Source organism: Oryzias latipes, chromosome 14, assembly GCF_053564925.1.
Source record: "Oryzias latipes strain Hd-rR chromosome 14, Olatipes_Hd-rR_3.1".
NCBI lineage: Eukaryota > Metazoa > Chordata > Actinopteri > Beloniformes > Adrianichthyidae > Oryzias > Oryzias latipes.
Genome location: NC_136250.1, coordinates 32,066,074 through 32,083,404, shown reverse-complemented (window position 1 = coordinate 32,083,404; position 17,331 = coordinate 32,066,074). Strand labels below are relative to the sequence as shown.

At 43.6% G+C, this 17,331-nt stretch overlaps 1 protein-coding gene across 7 annotated transcripts; it reads left to right on the top strand.

Annotated features, from left to right (window-relative positions):
- Positions 1-6,756: 6,756 nt before the first annotated feature.
- acer3 (alkaline ceramidase 3) lies at positions 6,757-15,897 on the top strand. Of its 7 annotated transcripts, XR_013647516.1 has the most exons (12): positions 6,769-6,988; positions 10,346-10,456; positions 10,525-10,577; positions 10,656-10,708; positions 10,783-10,864; positions 10,979-11,014; positions 13,044-13,102; positions 13,179-13,280; positions 13,945-14,049; positions 14,112-14,157; positions 14,232-14,412; positions 14,452-14,521. XR_013647516.1 is itself a non-coding variant. In XM_078930935.1 (11 exons), exons 1-10 carry the CDS (start codon positions 6,886-6,888, stop codon positions 14,374-14,376), a joined length of 852 nt encoding a protein of 283 aa, XP_078787061.1. In that variant the 5' UTR covers positions 6,759-6,885; the 3' UTR covers positions 14,377-14,412; positions 14,452-14,521. The 7 variants fall into 7 exon arrangements, 6 of the variants coding, with proteins under 6 accessions (XP_078787062.1, XP_078787061.1, XP_078787060.1 ...); XM_078930935.1 differs by lacking the exon at positions 13,945-14,049 and having other exon boundaries at positions 6,759-6,988; positions 14,050-14,157; XM_023962622.2 differs by having other exon boundaries at positions 6,767-6,963; positions 10,402-10,456; positions 14,232-15,897.
- Positions 15,898-17,331: the final 1,434 nt, after the last annotated feature.

Sequence of the window (17,331 nt, the reverse complement as noted above, 5' to 3'; positions counted from 1 at the left end):
GCCAAAGCTTCTGGACTAGATCCTTATCATGGGCTGTGTCCGAATTACCGCCCTAAACCCTATATAGTGCACTATATAGTGCGGTCGCCATTTTGTAGTGCTGTCCGAATCTACAGTTCAAAAATCATGTGCACTAGAAATTTCCCAGAATTCTCTACGAAAAACCAGTGTGGATCGATGCTCACTCGATCGGCGAATATTGCCCAGAATGCACTGCGTTCATACCAGAATGCATTGCGTGTGACCCACAATACACTGCGTTTGAATTATTCAAAGATGGCTGACGGTTGCGCGAGAAAGAGGACTTAAAAATGTAAGTATATTTAAAAGTATCAAGTATCTGTTGTAAAATATATTTGTAAATACGTAAGATGACTTGTTTAATATGTTATATTCCTCAATCGACTATCTACATTGTTTTGAAGCTCATCAATTTCGGTAATGCTAAAGCTAACGCTAGCGCGAATTAGCATTGAAGGCTAAAAACAAACGCTGTTGATAGTACATCAAAAAGCAGTGAGTTCTAACCGTAGTCATAAGTTATTAACACATTTTTAAAATGTGTTTATATATGTAGGGACTGACGAGGATAAGGAAAATCTGATCCATCTGTGGATGGAGAAAGAGCCTGTTTGTTATCAGGAAAGCTCGTGCCGGATGAGAGTAAGAGACACTTGATCAGATTTGTATTTATTTATCATTAAACTGTAATCGTTGTCATGTTGGGGTAAAGGTTGTTGTTGAAAGAGGAGAGGAGGAGAGAGCAAGAAGGGACAAAGAGTGACAGGAGAGTCTGTTAAGCTTACCTGAGTTTAAAATATTGTTCACAAAATGTAACGTCGTCGTTGTTTTTGCAATTTGTTTAATAAATGCATGAACAAAAATGAATTATTTACATGTATTATTTAAATCTGAGCCATTTTTAACAATCTCAAAAGGATTTTCATATAAATATCAAATGTACATATTTACATTTTCGTTTTATATGTTAACATTTATTTTTATACATCTTAACAATAATCCTGGTCTTCTAGAGTCATGTGTGTCACAGTTGGAGCTAAAAGGAAAGCAGAGATTTGTCCTCGCAGACGGACACCACTTTACCCGTCCTACTGGTTCCTACTGTGGCTCAACATCTGTGGCTCCAAGCAGTCCCCTTCTCTGATGCACAGATTGTGCAGAACTGAACTGCAGGCAATGATTTTCATTGCAAAGGTTGGTTTTGCTTCCAGTGCCCCCAGAAGTATTGCTCTCCTCCTCATCTTTATAATGCCAAATCCTCTCTCCACCACAGAGCATGTCTTGGCATGGTGCTGGTTGTAACGGGCCTGAACCGCATTCCTCACGGGTTCCCTGTAGGGTGTCAGCAGCGTGATGGGATGAGCAATGCAGGGATACCCACCATCACCCAAAAGGATCCTTCAGGTGGGTAATGTGTTATTTACATAAGTTGGGCTTTTACGTAGAACCTGTGAACTGTGGACTGATCCTGGATTCCCAACAAAAATATCTCTAAATTTGGCTTAGAGTAACATACAGCCTGCAGTTGAATGGAATAAAAAAGCTTCCTGTTAAAATAACAAGCTGCATTTTCTTTTAGGACCTTTATTCTTATGTGGCAGCCATCAGTGTTCCCCACGACCTTTTAGAAGGTGGAAGACTCAGCGAGCTGCTAAAAAATCAGAGGTGACTAATGGCAGTTCATTCCCACTGGATGCTGGGTGACCCTGCTCATCAGCTGGAGGATGCGGTCTGCCGTCCTGTGGACAACATCGCTCACAGTGGACCGTGGCGTGTCAAAGGCTCTGGTTACCACACCGTAAGATGTGCCACACGCCAGCCAGAAAAGAAACACCAGGACCTCAGTCTCCTGTACACCCCCCAGAGTGTGAGGAACCCGAAGCTGCTCCACCAGATGCTCGATGGTCCTGCGGGTCAACCGATCTGCAGGTCTGCCGGTCTGGTCTTGCGTGGGACTGACCGTCAGCGTGAAGGGCCACGACAGACACCTTTATGTTGGCAAAGCAGTAGAGACATGGAAGACCCTGTAAAATAGAGAAATAATTATTTCATTGAGAAAATTAAATCTGATTTTTTTGAATGTTTCATTTTATTCTGATGTCTTACATTTTAGTTTATGACGTATTTATAAATGCTGGAAAATCTCGTGTTTTTTTTTTGGCTGGGTTTTTGGATTTTTATATAAATATTTAAAAATTAAAGTATTTTTGTTTTAAACAAGTGATATGGTTTGACTCTGAATAAAAAATACTAAACTTTGATCTCACAAGTGTTTCATGTAGTTAGACTATACAATTCATAATCCAGTGTTGAAAAATAATGTTAAGTCTTACCCAGCAGACTGTGTAACCTTGAGCACAATTAGTGACAAATGCTTAAATTGAACTAATAAAAAAACTTTAAGTTTAACTCACAGGTTGTTCATGTCTGGCCAGGGCTTCCATAGGAAATCTTCTGAGACGTCTGCTTCTCGTTGCCGCCCTGTGATGCTGCATATCTGCTCGTTTTTGGTTTGATCCCATGAAAAACGGTTGAATTATTGCCAGGAACACGGACAGATTCATATATAAAGCTATTTTCAGTAAGGTAGAAGAGAAAACTACGGAAAAAAAATGCTTCCTCGCAAGAGCCCGTAAATCGTTCAGCGGCATAAAAATAAATATTGCCATGGACCAATGACATGAGGGTTTATTTATCAACAAATACATAAAATCACCACCAATGTGTTTGTAATTTTATAATTTATAAATCAGCCACATTTTTCATGATCAGAACACAGCAGATTCATAAATAGTCTTCATAAAATGTTTATATTTATTATATTTTTACTTTGACAAATGGGTGGCATTCTTGGCGTTAAATAGAAGTAGTTCCCCTCCAGACCAGGTGGTGGCGGTAATGCGCCACTTTGTTTCCGTGCCTAGCGCCATTTGAAAAAACCCGAAAGAGAAAACTAGTGAGCACGGGTGTCCGAATTGCTTTGAAAATTCAGAGAACTATATAGAGAACTATATAGTGCCGCACTATATAGGGTTTTAGTAGTTAGGGGTTAGGGCGGTAATTCGGACACAGCCTTGCACTCTTAGACCATCGCAATACATCATTCCAGGGACTTGACAGCAGCCCAGCACAAAGGCTACTGAGTCGCCGCACACGGACATAGCTTCCAGTCAAACCCAGTCTACTCAAGCCCAAAGTACTTCAAGCCAAGGAAGCACTGCTTCCAACCAACATCGTCAGTGTGCTTACTACAACCGATCAGCCAGAGACCTCAGTCCTTTGAAAGTAGGTGATGCTGTGAGAGTTCAGCCTTTTCAGCCCCACAACAAATGGAGGAGAGGCTTGATGAAAAAAATCTGTCGACGATAGGTCCTATGAGGTTGCAATGGAGTCAGGTGCTGTGCTGAGGAGAAACCGTAGGCACCTCAGGCGTTCTCCCAACATACCACCAACAGTACCCCTTGACATCGAGACTGTTGACCCGGAAGGTGCCCAAGCACAGTCAGTAGAAACTCAACCGACCCCTGAGAGACCAATGACAACCAGAACTGGTAGGGTCATTCACAAGCCAAGGCGCTACCTGAACAGACACTCCTGTAAAAAGAAGAAAAAAAAATGTTCAAACATTTGTTTGAAAAGTTTGTATTCAATTCAATTTTATTTGTATAGCCCAAAATCACAACAGTCGTCTCGATGGGCTTCAAAGTAAAACATGAACTCAAAAGGATCACGAATACAAAGAGTTCAATAGTAAAATACTAAAATGAACTAACAAACTGACTAAGCTATACTGGCATCCCTGCCCTTAGACCCCCCTTCGCGGTAAGGAAAAACTCCCAAAAAAAACGGATTCCGGAAAAAACGAAGAAACCTCAGGGGTGCCCACATGAAGGAGGGATCCTCCCCCAGGACGGACAGGCGATTTACCAGAACTCTGAGAGAAGAATTAACTTATCTAAATCTACAACTACATATATTAAAGTCCAGCAGACGAGCTTCATCCAGCCGTGGTTGTGGGGACAGTCAAAGGCGCGAGTCGAGCCGGAGACAGGAACCACAGCCAGGTGTAGGAGCAGGAGCAGAGACGAGGTACTCGGTCAGGTACAGAGCAGAGACGAGCCAGAGATGAGCCAGAGGGGGGGGGTCCACAGCCAGGTGTAGGAGTGGGAGCAAAGGCGAGGTAGACGGTCAGGTATTGTGTTGTGGTAAACTGATTTAGTTGTTCTAGACATGTGTTGATTTTTTTTATTTGGACCCTACAAAGAATAACAGTGAGAAGTAGCTTCCAAAAAGAGAAAAGATGTAACAATATGCTATATTGTTTGTTTAAGTTCATGGACCTGCCACTAAAGGGCAATGATGGTTTGTCTATTTATGTTGAAGTTCTGGAAGTGAGACCGGAGAATAAGAGATACAGGCCGACGGTGTTAATAAATGCAGACCCAGTTGGGATATTGCAACGAAGCTGGACTGGTTTTTTGTGTGGAAGCACCCACTTTAACAGAAGAGACACCCCCCCCCGCTACATTTGCCTGAAGCCCATCACAGTCAAAGGCAGTTTGTCTGCCGTTTGTACTTATTGATTTTCTTAAGTTGGGGGGGGATCAGGAAAAAATCGGAAATCAAATAAAAAAAATAAAATCTGAGATTTTATTTTTAGGCCATATTGCCCAGCCTTACTTCTGTAACCCTTGGTCTATCCTGGGCACTTTAACATTGGGAGGTGGGTCATCTAGACCCACTAGACAGTGCTCTGAACCTTTTTTCTTCAATGATTTGTGATCTTCACTGGTGTCCATGGATTACATGAAATCTTTCCACCTTTATCCACCTTTGTCATGGTAGGGAGAACACCTCAATGGAGGGGGGGGGGGTCATCTAAGATAGCACAAGGGTTAAGATGACGACTCCTCCTCCATTTCTCCTCTTGTCTCCACCATGAAAGAACATCTAGAACGCTTCTCCTCAGCTTTTAGCCGTCTTTTCCACCTGGTCTCCTGGACACAGCATGACTACCTTACTCCTCTGCATCATGTCCACTAACTCTCTACCTTCTGTCGTAGTTCCAACATTTTAGACTTTCCTCTTCTCTCTCTTCCTACCAACATGTCTTCCTCCTCTGCTCCTTGTCTGACCAACAGTTATCCAATTTCCATTGGCCCTGTCGGCACCGATGGCGGTCATTGTAAATCTGGGCCTCAACCGATCCAGGATGGATGTCAGAGGTCTGGTTCAGATATTTGGTTTGGCAAAGATTTGATGTTGGATGCCCTTCCTGACACAACCCTCTGGATTTATCCCAAAAATAAAGGGTTATTTCCTGAAAGACAGTATTTCCTTATTCATAGACCAATCCTTATGTAACGGTCTACAATGCACTCTATGCATTTCACTACAAAATATTACTCCTTTTTTGTTCGGTTTATAGCTTTCTTCTCACACATTTTTTTTTTTAGTTTAATAGCTCAGTGGCCTTGTAGTAGAGTGTCCGCCCTGTGACTGGAAGGTCTTGAGATCAAATCCAGAACGAGTCATACTAAAGACTTTAAAAATGGGACCAATGCCTCCCTGCTTGACACTCAGCATTAAGTGGTTGGATTGTGGGGGGATTGAACCACCAAACAGTTCCAGAGCACGGCTGTGCCTGCACCTCACCGGTCCCCCAGGGGAGGGGTCAAATGTGGAGAACAAAGTTCGCACACCTCGGTGTAAGACAGGTAGTGGGACTTTACAACTTAATACTGCCAAGATAACATTTATTTGCTAAATGTTGTCTTTAAAAATACAAGTATACATCATCGGATCGGATCTGTCCATTTAAAGCTCTGTTGCTCAGCTGTTGGACAAGTAAAAAAATATATAATATTAATAAAAATAATAAAATAAAACTTTTTTATTATTATTAAAAAAATAAAACCTAAATTTAAAGTTGATCTTAAAGTTAATTGTATGAATGATGAACAAATAATACGTTTTCTTTTTTGGTGCCTGTCAGTCTCCTCCCCCTCCTGCTCTGCTCCTGACTCCACCAGCTGGGACCAATTCACCTCATCACCTGCTTCTGCTCTGAACCCTTGTGCTAACCTATGACCCCCCCCCCCCCCCCTTCCATTGAGGTGTTCTCCCTACCATGACAAAGGTGGATAAAGGTGGAAAGATTTCATGTAATCCATGGACACCAGTGAAGATCACAAATCATTGAAGAAAAAAGGTTCAGAGCACTGTCTAGTGGGTCTAGATGACCCAACTGTCTAGTGGGTCTAGATGACCCAGCTGTCTAGTGGGTCTAGATGACCCACCTCCCAACGTTCAAGTGCCTAGGATAGAACAAGGGTCACAGAGATCCAGACCCATTAACCAATGCAAGTTCGTTGCCCTTAATGGTGACTATACCTGGTCTCAAGTCTAGTTCATGTTTCAATGTCCATGTCAATCCTTTAAATCATGACATTTTCATGACTTCATGATTATTACATTCATACTAAATGATCCATATGTTATTACTTTTATAGTAAATGATCTATATTCGTTTACAATTATAAAAAATGATCCATATGTATTTAACTTAAAAGAAAAGATCTATTGTTTATTACATTCATAAATGATCTACATTCGTTTTCATTTATAATAAATGATCTATATTTGTCTGCATTTATCATTTCTACTTTCTGGTTTTACTGGATGCTCAATTGAACTGGAGACCGGAAACTGGCCAGTTCCCCAAACTCAACGGTTGAGTCGGTAAACGCCGGAGTTTCACTCATCATCTGACGCGTGATCACGGAAACGGTCACGCTCGCGTTATTTCCGTCCTGTGGCGCGAGGAAGAAGGCTCGCGCGCTGGAACAGCGGCTCCTCTTCATCATGGCTCCCTCCGCGCGCAGGCTGGGTCTGTGGGGTCCGCCGACCTCCACGCTGGACTGGTGCGAGGAGAACTACGAGGTGACCGTCTACGTGGCTGAGTTCTGTGAGTCCTGGAGGGAGGGGGCACCATCTCTGCGAGAGGTGGGGAGGGGGGTGGGGGTCCGCGGGCTCCGGCTAAGGGTTAGCTAGCTGCAGAGCGCAGGGCGAGACTGGGGGGGGGGGGGTTTACACCTCACCCTGGCTACACGCACGCGCACTCCGGTCTCGAGCTGCCGCTCAGAGGCATAAAGGCGTGAGTTGGTTGTGGGTGCGCGTTCACGCGGCCTCACCTTTTACCCGCATGCGGGCATTCCAGAAAGCGTTTGTGGTGATAACAGCACACACGCGCAGCCGGGCGTGCACGTCAACCTGATGCCAGTGGCGGACTTCAAAGGGGACAATGGGGCCCCTCGCAGCAGTTGTGTTCATTATAATATTAAATCCTAACCTGAAGGGTAAAACGTAGAATAAGTTCTTTATTGGTCCATTTAGACAACAACATTGTCAAAAATCTAAATGTTGACATAAGAATTTCAAAACTGAAATCACATTTAAATGTTTTTCTATATTATTCACATTATTTTTACTTGGAAAAGCATTACATTTATTAAATGTACTAATTCAGTGGTGCTCATTACGTCGATCGCGATCTACCGGTCGATCTTCAAGGACACGAAGGTAAATCGCGGGACAGAGAAGATAAAAAAAAGTACTTTTTAAAAATCCACCAGCCAATCAAAATCCTCACCAAGAAGTACGGGACTTGATTGACATGCAGAACGGCCAATCGGACATCCTCTGAAGCACACGTCGCTCCAGACGTGTGTTTAAATTCACTGAGCGCGAACTCTCTGTCGTCAGAGTTGCTCTCTGCCCCGCGTCACGTCAAGTTCCCGGCAGAAGACCGCTCCGCTATCGCCTCTGCAGTTCTCACCTGATAAATACGAGCTCATAAGGAAGCGTCCGAGTCACCTGCTTCGTACGGAGCCAGCAGCGCCTTTGAAAAGCCTTGATGCTCCCCCCATTGCACGGTTTACAGCAGAGCATGACATACGATGGTTGCTGCTTTCTGTCTTTGTAATAAAACGCTTCATCTGTTAATACAGAAGTATCTTTGTGTAATCTCACTGTGTAGTTTTTAATCATCAGTACATAAACAATAATGTTACTAATAAACATAACTAACAAACATTTACTAATGGTATTTTATATATATATATATATATATATATCTTTAAGACATTGACGATTCAAAAGTAGCTCACATGCCAAAAAAGTGTGAGCACCCCTGTACTAATTTATTAATCCTTCACTTCCCAGAAGGAACAAATTATGATTTTCTAGCTTTTCTTTCCTTTTTTTTTCTTCCAGCACTTTTGGAAGTTTGGCAACAAATGTCTGGTTTTCTCTGTTTACAACCATCGGATCATTTGACCATTTTTTCATAATTGCTTTGAATCATTATTCAATCTCTGCCCGTGTTGCCAGATTGTCACTCTTTTCAGCCTAAAAGTCGTCTAAAGACCAACAGACCAACAAAAAAACACCCAAAATATGAATCAGTGATTAATCCTCCCTTAACCATTCCTATTTGATTGAAAGTCTAACTTTGACACATTTGTAATAATATAGTAATAGATTGGATTTATCAGGGTTTTCCCAGACGCTGAAAGTTCTTCCAGTGTGTCCATCATTCATTCATACTTGGTGATGTAAGGACTGATGTACCATAGCTGCCCTGGGGCAGACTGACGGAGGCGTGGCTGCCAGTACAGCGCCTCTGACCATCACCGGGACATTCACACACATTTACACACCAGTCGAGCCACACTGGAGGCAAGGAGGGTGGAGTGTCTTGCCCAAGGACACAACAAAAGTTGGCCTGGGGGGGAGCGGGGATCGAACCGACGACCCTTTAGATCAGGGGTCGGGAACCTATGGCTCGCGAGCCATATGTGGCTCTTTTGATGGTCACATGTGGCTCGCAGACAAATCTTTAATTATACTTTTTTTTTTCATTAGACCAGTCCTTGTCTGGCGCGATGCGATGCCAGAGGCGCGCAGTAGTAGCGGTGCTTTGAGAGAAAAATCTGCGCCAGCGCTATCAGTTACTATTATCTATTATTTCACAGAGTTTGTACCAGCTGGAAACCTGTGAATTGACGTGCCTAAAACTGCGCGCTCCTCTCTGAGGAAGAGCGCGCAGTTGCGGGGACGGGATGTGTGAGGGAGAAACCAGAGGGTGGGCACCGCCAGTAAGGTGAACCGCGCAGGGATTGTAAAAACGTAAACCCGCTGCCCGTCACTCACTGCAGTGTGAGTGTGTGTTTGGTTCCATGTCTGTCTCACATCTACAGAACATTCAGACCTAAGATCACGTTTAACGTCTCAACGCCTGCACGAAGCAGAAACTCACCACGTATCAACCAGACTAGACCATCAGCAAAACTACCACGAGAAATACTCATCATTTATCAGCAACAGCATAACAATGTTATTAAAAAGAATCCACAGACTTCTTGTACTTTAAAAATGTTGAAATTACATCAAATGCACACATTCACTTATATATTGTCCCGGACAGAGTTTTATTGGGCGCCTGTTGGGCCGCGTTAAAAGTTCTGGAGTTCATTGAACGCATCGCTCAAGCAGAGATCTGATTGGCTCTCAGTTCTGTCGCTCAGCCTGTTGTTAGGTAATTTGGACCAATGGGGTTCAGCTATGGGCCGAATAAGGGAAATGGGAGGGCTGGAGCGGGAGGGGGGAATATAAAGTTGGGAGAAGCGCTCTCGTCTCGTCTCGGCGGGAGAGATTCAGGAGTTGCTGAATTAATTGTACGGCGTTCGTTGCGGTCTATAGTAACCAGAATAAAGAACCTTAAGAGAGGTTAAGTCTCCGTGCCTCAGTGTGGGAAAGGGACACTACATTATTGTATGGCTCTTTGGAAATTACATTTAAAAATATGTGGCGTTTATGGCTCTCTCGCCAAAAAGGTTCCCGACCCCTGCTTTAGACCATTGGACGACCCGCTCAACCGCCTGAGCCACTGCCGTATTATATCCATGTTTGCAGTCAGTCAGAGAAAAACGTAAACCAAAGCACCCCTTTTGAACTTGAGCAACAATCACTGGTGTCTAACTCAAACATTCATGGATTGTGTAATAATCTGTCGTGTGACATATTTAAACAGGAAATATGCAAAAAATCAATTTTGGGGATACATTTTTAAGAATCAAACTTTGAAATTGCATTGATGGAACAGGTTAGTGGACACATGTATGTCATTATGAGTTGGTGTTTCATGTCATGACTGCAGGTGAAGAAGACGACAGGTGAAGCTCATGTGCACGTCTGTACTGCAGTGGACGGCTTCCAGACTCACTGTCTGCTCTCTGTCTCACTATCTCTGTTGTTTAAACAGGGAACACTGTCAGCAACCTAATCATGATCCTTCCTCCTCTATTTGGTGCCCTGCAGACGTTTCGGAACGGCCTGGAGTTTCGGTACATCTGTTCCTTCCTGGGTCTAGCAGGTTAGTGGAGCCGTACCCAACCGTTCCCAGCTTCCTTCCGCAGCTCACCTGTCCTCTCTGGCTGTCAGCTGTAGGTGTGGGATCCTGGTGCTTCCACATGACGCTGCTGTATGAGATGCAGGTGAGCCCACACGGCAGTAGCGTGCGCACGCCTGATGTTGAGCACATGTTAAGCAGTGTTTCTCTGGAATGCCTGCAGTTGCTGGACGAGCTGCCGATGATTTACAGCACGTGTGTGTTTGTCTACTGTCTGTAAGTGATCCAACCCTTCAGACCAGCATGTCATCCACAGTGACAGCTGAACATTTCAGACTAATGTTTTGTAGGTACGAGTGCTTCAAGCAGGAGAAGACCGTGGGTTTGATTCCCATCACCTTGTTGTTCGTCTTCAGCATGTCAGTCAGCCTGGTGAGTTCTTCTGTTCAGTCATTTCAACAGTAAATCAGGTTTCGACATATAGCAGCCTATGCGTGTGTGTGTGTGTGTGTGTGTGTGTGTGCTCTCATGGACGTGTTGTTGCAGGTGTACCTGCAGTGGAAGGAGCCCGTGTTTCACCAGGTGAGGCTGCTGTCAGGTCGCTGAGACTCAGGCCACGTTCACCAGGGCTGAACATTCAGCTGCACATGCACAGTTTGGTGAAGTCAGGTTCTCTGTCAGACTGTCATGACCTTCACATTCGATCTGATTGGATCTGATCCTCTGTCCTAAAGCGGATCTGATCCTCTGTCCTAAAGTGCATCTGATCCTCTGACCTAAAGTGGATCTGATCCTCTGTCCTAAAGCGGATCCAGATCCTCTGTCCTAAAGTGCATCTGATCCTCTGTCCTAAAGTGGATCTGATCCTCTGACCTAAAGTGGATCCAGATCCTCTGTCCTAAAGTGGATCTGATCCTCTGTACTAAATTGGATCTGATCATCTGTCCTAAAGTGGATCCAGATCCTCTGACCTAAAGTGGATCCAGATCCTCTGTCCTAAAGTGGATCTGATCCTCTGTACTAAAGTGGATCTGATCCTCTGACCTAAAGTGGATCTGATCCTCTGACCTAAAGTGGATCCAGATCCTCTGTCCTAAAGTGGATCTGATCCTCTGACCTAAAGTGGATCCGATCCTCTGACCTAAAGTGGATCAAGATCTTCTGACCTAAAGTGGATCCAGATCCTCTGACCTAAAGTGGATCCATATCGTCTGTCCTAACGTGGATCCAGATCCTCTGTCCTAAAGTGGATTCAGATCTTCTGTCCTAAAGTGGATCCAGATCCTCTGACCTAAAGTGGATCCAGATCCTCTGTCCTAAAGTGGATCTGATCCTCTGTCCTAAAGTGGATCCGATCCTCTGACCTAAAGTGGATCTGATCCTCTGTCCTAAAGTGGATCCGATCCTCTGACCTAAAGTGGATCCAGATCCTCTGTCCTAAAGTGGATCTGATCCTCTGTCCTAAATTGGATCCAGATCCTCTGTCCTAAAGTGGATCTGATCCTGTGTCCTAAAGTGGATCTGATCCTGTGTCCTAAAGTGGATCTGATCCTCTGTCCTAAAGTGGATCCAGATCCTCTGTCCTAAAGTGGATCTGATCCTCTGTCCTAAATTGGATCCAGATCCTCTGTCCTAAAGTGGATCTGATCCTCTGTACTAAAGTGGATCTGATCCTCTGACCTAAAGTGGATCTGATCCTCTGACCTAAAGTGGATCCAGATCCTCTGTCCTAAAGTGGATCTGATCCTCTGACCTAAAGTGGATCCGATCCTCTGACCTAAAGTGGATCAAGATCTTCTGACCTAAAGTGGATCCAGATCCTCTGACCTAAAGTGGATCCATATCGTCTGTCCTAACGTGGATCCAGATCCTCTGTCCTAAAGTGGATTCAGATCTTCTGTCCTAAAGTGGATCCAGATCCTCTGACCTAAAGTGGATCCAGATCCTCTGTCCTAAAGTGGATCTGATCCTCTGTCCTAAAGTGGATCCGATCCTCTGACCTAAAGTGGATCTGATCCTCTGTCCTAAAGTGGATCCGATCCTCTGACCTAAAGTGGATCCAGATCCTCTGTCCTAAAGTGGATCCAGATCCTCTGTCCTAAAGTGGATCTGATCCTGTGTCCTAAAGTGGATCTGATCCTGTGTCCTAAAGTGGATCTGATCCTCTGTCCTAAAGTGGATCCAGATCCTCTGTCCTAAAGTGGATCTGATCCTCTGTCCTAAATTGGATCCAGATCCTCTGTCCTAAAGTGGATCTGATCCTCTGTCCTAAATTGGATCCAGATCCTCTGTCCTAAATTGGATCTGATCCTGTGTCCTAAAGTGGATCTGATCCTCTGTCCTAAAGTGGATCTGATCCTCTGTCCTAGATCCTCAGAAAAAATAAAAATAAAGAGGCTGTAGCCTCATTTGGTCCTGATTGATTACATTTTGTAGTATCTGGATCCACAGCAGTGAGGTTCCCTTCAGTTGGAAGACATTTGAGGTTTTTTCACGGTGCTGTACTAAATGCTGGAACCATGGAGATTCACTTTCACAAACGGACTTGGCTTTGAACCTTCAATGGAGACTGCTGAAGGAGCAGAACTTCATGAGCTTCTCCATCTTACAGGTCATGTATGGAGTTCTGGTGGCTTGTCTGGTGATGCGGTCCATCTTCATTGTTACATGGTAGGTTAGGCTGCTGAAACATAACGTCTGTGGGACCTCCAGGCTGCAGCCTGACTCCACTGCCGTTTGTTTTCAGGGTGTACCCGTGGCTTAGGCCATTGTGTTACGCGTCTTTAGCCATCTTCATGTTGGGCTTTCTGCTGTGGAACATCGACAACATCTTCTGTGAGCAGCTCAGGTAAGCTCAGCTGTGCTGTGGAGCTAGAGTCATGAGGGTGATGAGATTCACCGCACGTTTTTGTTCTTAAATTCTGAATATGGTGCGTGGTTAGAACTATAAGAAACACATTAAACACTTTCACCTTTGCTGATAATTGACTTTTTCTAAGCATTTCACTGCACATTGTACGCTGTATGATTGTGTGTGTGACAAATAAAATTTGAATTTGAATTTAGTCCTGTGTTCAGACTTCAAGGGTTTCTGGGGGAAACCTTTCATTACTGTCCTTCACTCCCTTTACGCTGCACACGCAAACTCTACTCACACACACACACATGTGCGCGGTTTCAGAAACACACACACATCCTCATTCTACAACAGAAGTTTCCCTCTCGCGAGTAAATTCGACAGATTTACTGCGTTCTAATTATTCATTTCCATTACAAGCTGCGTGCGTTCTTGAGTGCACAACACGGCGGTTTGATAAAGAATCAGTCACTGTTCTTCTCGGGGAAACCATCTATTACGGGGGGGGGGGTTAACCACGACTCCGGCTGGTTCATCACGGCGGTCATCAGAAAGCTCTATTTGGAGCTCGCTTAAACAAAGACAGGACAGAAGTGACATCTGTCAATCATTTTCAGGATGTCTTTGACACAAGTATGTTTCCTGTCAATGACAGAACCAGCAGACGAGTTCTGCCCCCCGGACTTGGAGTCTTGACACAGTTCCACGCCTGGTGGCACATCTTCACGGGTCTGGGGTCCTACCTGCACATTCTTCTCAGGTATTGCTGTGTGGACTGCATGACCACAGCGAATGGGAATCTAAAGACTGTTGCTCTCTCAGCCTGCAGATCAGATCCACCTTCCTCAAGCGCAGAGCAAAGGTCAAGGTGAGGGCTGCTTTTGTTTTCATCCACCTTCAGTCCCAGAACCTCGGTGGTTTTTCATGCTGTCCTTTGCTCAGTTCCTTTGTGGGGTTTGGCCCACGCTGCACATCGAACCGCAGAGGACCAGCTGATGTCGGGCGGAGACGTGGCCGGTGCCAGAGCTGCTTTGGACCTGCAGGTGCAGGTGAACCTGAAGAAGCCCCTCCCTCAGGACGGCGCTGACTGATGGAAGGTCGTTTTATTAGCTGTAATTTATGAGGTAAATCAACGGATGCGCGTTGGGTCGAGGGTTGCAGAAGCTGATCAGGGTTGGCGAGGAGCCACTGCTAATTTATGTTTTTAGGATTTGGACTAATTATTCTGAAGAGCAGACATGAAGTATGATAAACTTTGACAAATTGAAGGTTTATAGGAATTATTTATGGGTCAAATGGAAATTTGCTGTGTTTGTACTTTTGTCCTGCTTGGAGCTGGATGTTTTTTAAACCTGAATTCTTTGTTTGATGAAGATTTTTGTTCAAAGATGAATAAAAGAACAATTTTTCATTTATTCATAACACCTATAGATTTATCTTTTCAACTAGCCGTTGGACAGAAAACAGCCTCACAAACACATGTGGGGCTAGTCTCTGGAAAAGGAGCAATTTGGATGTAATGCCCGGTCTCTTGTTCATTCTTGTCTCTTTCCAGCTGAAAACTACTGTATGTTTTGGGCTCTTTTTTCACTGCTCTTTCCAGTTGGCTTTGGTTTCATCCTGTTTAGGGCTGCACGATATGAGGAATACTTGCGATATGCGATATTAGTGATCAATATTGCGATAACGATAAATTTGCGGTAAATAAACAAATAGAAAAATAAACAAGAACATCATTCCCATTTCATTGCAACAGTTTAAAATTATACTCCAAATGACCCTCATCGACATGGGGGACAAACATCTAACTTAATAGACCTCCATCTGATTGGTCAAAGCATAAAGGGATTTATTTGATTCGTTAAATGCTTCAAGCTGCTAGAAGATTGTTTTAACACATTTTGGGTTTGCGATTTATTGCGATATTTGCCGTCTTTTGCGATATGCATATTGCAGAGCTGGATATTGCGATAACGATAAATTTGCGGTATATTGTGCAGGCCTAATCCTGTTATTATCATTAACTCCTATTGGCATGGACTAAAAGGCTCTTTCAGTGGCCAGAAATGTTCATGTTGGCGTATAGGTGCAGCAGTGCTCCCATCCCACACTAATCTGAAGCCCACTAGTGGCACAGAAACTATTGAATGAATCATTTCATCATTGGTTTCAGGTCAAACAGGAGCCCTGTCCTTCCTTTGTAACTGAAGTTCTTCGTCCACCAGACTCGGTTCCTTTCAGGTCCTGAAACGAGCGTTAAATCTTTTATGACTTTAAGTCTGAATCCTGAAGACCGAACAGAGACTAAAGATTAAAAGTCGTTGCTGATAAAAGCCTGAAATGGAATCCAGAAGACTTTGGTTCCATAGAAAACAGCTGGATACAGGGACCCCCAGTTCAAAACATGAACATTGACAAATGTTTGGTGCTGAAGCACAAAAATTGTTTTTTCTCTCACAATCATGAAAACATGAGTAGAGGGAAGATCCAGAACATTCATTTGCAAATCCAGATTTTCTCAAATGTAAAGTTTATATACTTTGTTAAAAGATACTTTGGTTGGTGTGACACAAATACATCTCTGAAATAAATGATGATGTCACTGCTTCATGTTGACTGGTTATTTGATCAAAAAGGCAAAGAGTTAGCAGTGGAATTCCTTTAAGGTATTTAACTTTGGGCTGATGTTTCCTCCAAGCTGATTCCTGCATCCATTCACATTCCCTTTTTTTGGGTTTTCCTTCAGTAAAAACTTGCTTTTGCTGTACAAAGGCTGGTAATATTGGATACAGTTCTCCCTGCATCAGTGCCACTCACACCCCTTTGTGGGGGTGGGACCAGATCCACACATACCTGTACCTGAACAGGTGTGCTGTCAGGTGTGTTACCATCACGGTGCTCACAGGTGTCTGAACATCCTCTGTGGAGAAGGGTAAGTGGGTGATGAAGCTGCCAAAGCATCTTCAGTGTCTGTGAGGAAAAACCTGCAGCTGCTGCTGTGTTCAGGGGCCTGTTTCAGAAAGGAGGTTCAACCAACTCTGAGGTTGAACTTGAACTCTGAGTTGGTCAATCGAGAGATTAACAACTCTGAGTTTTCTGTTTCAGAGAAGCTGATCCGCGTTAGATCAATCAACTCTGAGTGGACTGATTCGGAGGTGAGCGTGCGCACCGCGACCATAAGAAGCCATTATCAATGGAGCGCAGATATTACGAGTCACCATGGCAACCGTGGAAAAAAGAGGTCTGCATATTTTTCTCCAGCTGAACTTGACGTGCTGCTGCAGAGTTACAGTGAATATGAGCAGATATTCCAGAAGAAAAGCAACACCGCTGCATCTGCAAAACAGAGACAGTTAGCGTGGAAAACATAGCTGCTCAAGTTAATGCGTAGGTTTGCTTTTAAATCATTGTTATAAAATATTGGCTGTAATAACTTTTTAAATAGCGTAAGGTGTGAAATAAAAAATGGTGATATTTTGGTGTACTTTTGAAGTGTTATTCCTGGTGTAAATGCATGAAATGCTGCATAGTGTACAGAACCAATCTGGGGGAAAAATGCATTTAACGTCTGTAATGTTTAGAGGACTTTATTGTTAACCTTCCCCTCTTGCAAACGTTGGTCAGTTTAATGTTAATACATGCAATTGTGTTTTTAAAAGTGAACTTTTGTCTATGGGATAAAGAAAGTAAGCAGTATTAGCAAATTGTGTTTCCATAAAATAATTGTTACATTAATCTAATTCAATGTCCCTGATTTCATTTCCATGTAGATGCAATCCTGCAGGAATTAAAAGAACATGGCAGCAGCTAAAAATGAAGTATAAAAACATAATTCAATCAGGTCAAATGTGAGCATGTCATGGATGTAGGCTTTGTTGACAATATTTGACATATGAAACATCTACATAGCAATACATACCTAATGTTGTTTTCATTGTGTATATGTAATTGACTGCAACGAAAAACGGTAACGCTCAAACAAAAACGTATGGGGAAATGACAAAAAATCCAGTCTAGGTCTCAAAATCCTCGCACGACGTAA

Excerpts from the sequence above, each read along its gene's own strand:
- acer3 (XM_078930934.1), top strand. The coding sequence starts at position 6,886 with ATGGCTCCCTCCGCGCGCAGGCTGGGTCTGTGGGGTCCGCCGACCTCC. Across the intron at positions 10,578-10,655 it reads CGCTGCTGTATGAGATGCAG|TTGCTGGACGAGCTGCCGAT; the intron begins GTGAGCCCACAC and ends GAATGCCTGCAG. Across the intron at positions 11,015-13,043 it reads AGGAGCCCGTGTTTCACCAG|GTCATGTATGGAGTTCTGGT; the intron begins GTGAGGCTGCTG and ends TCCATCTTACAG.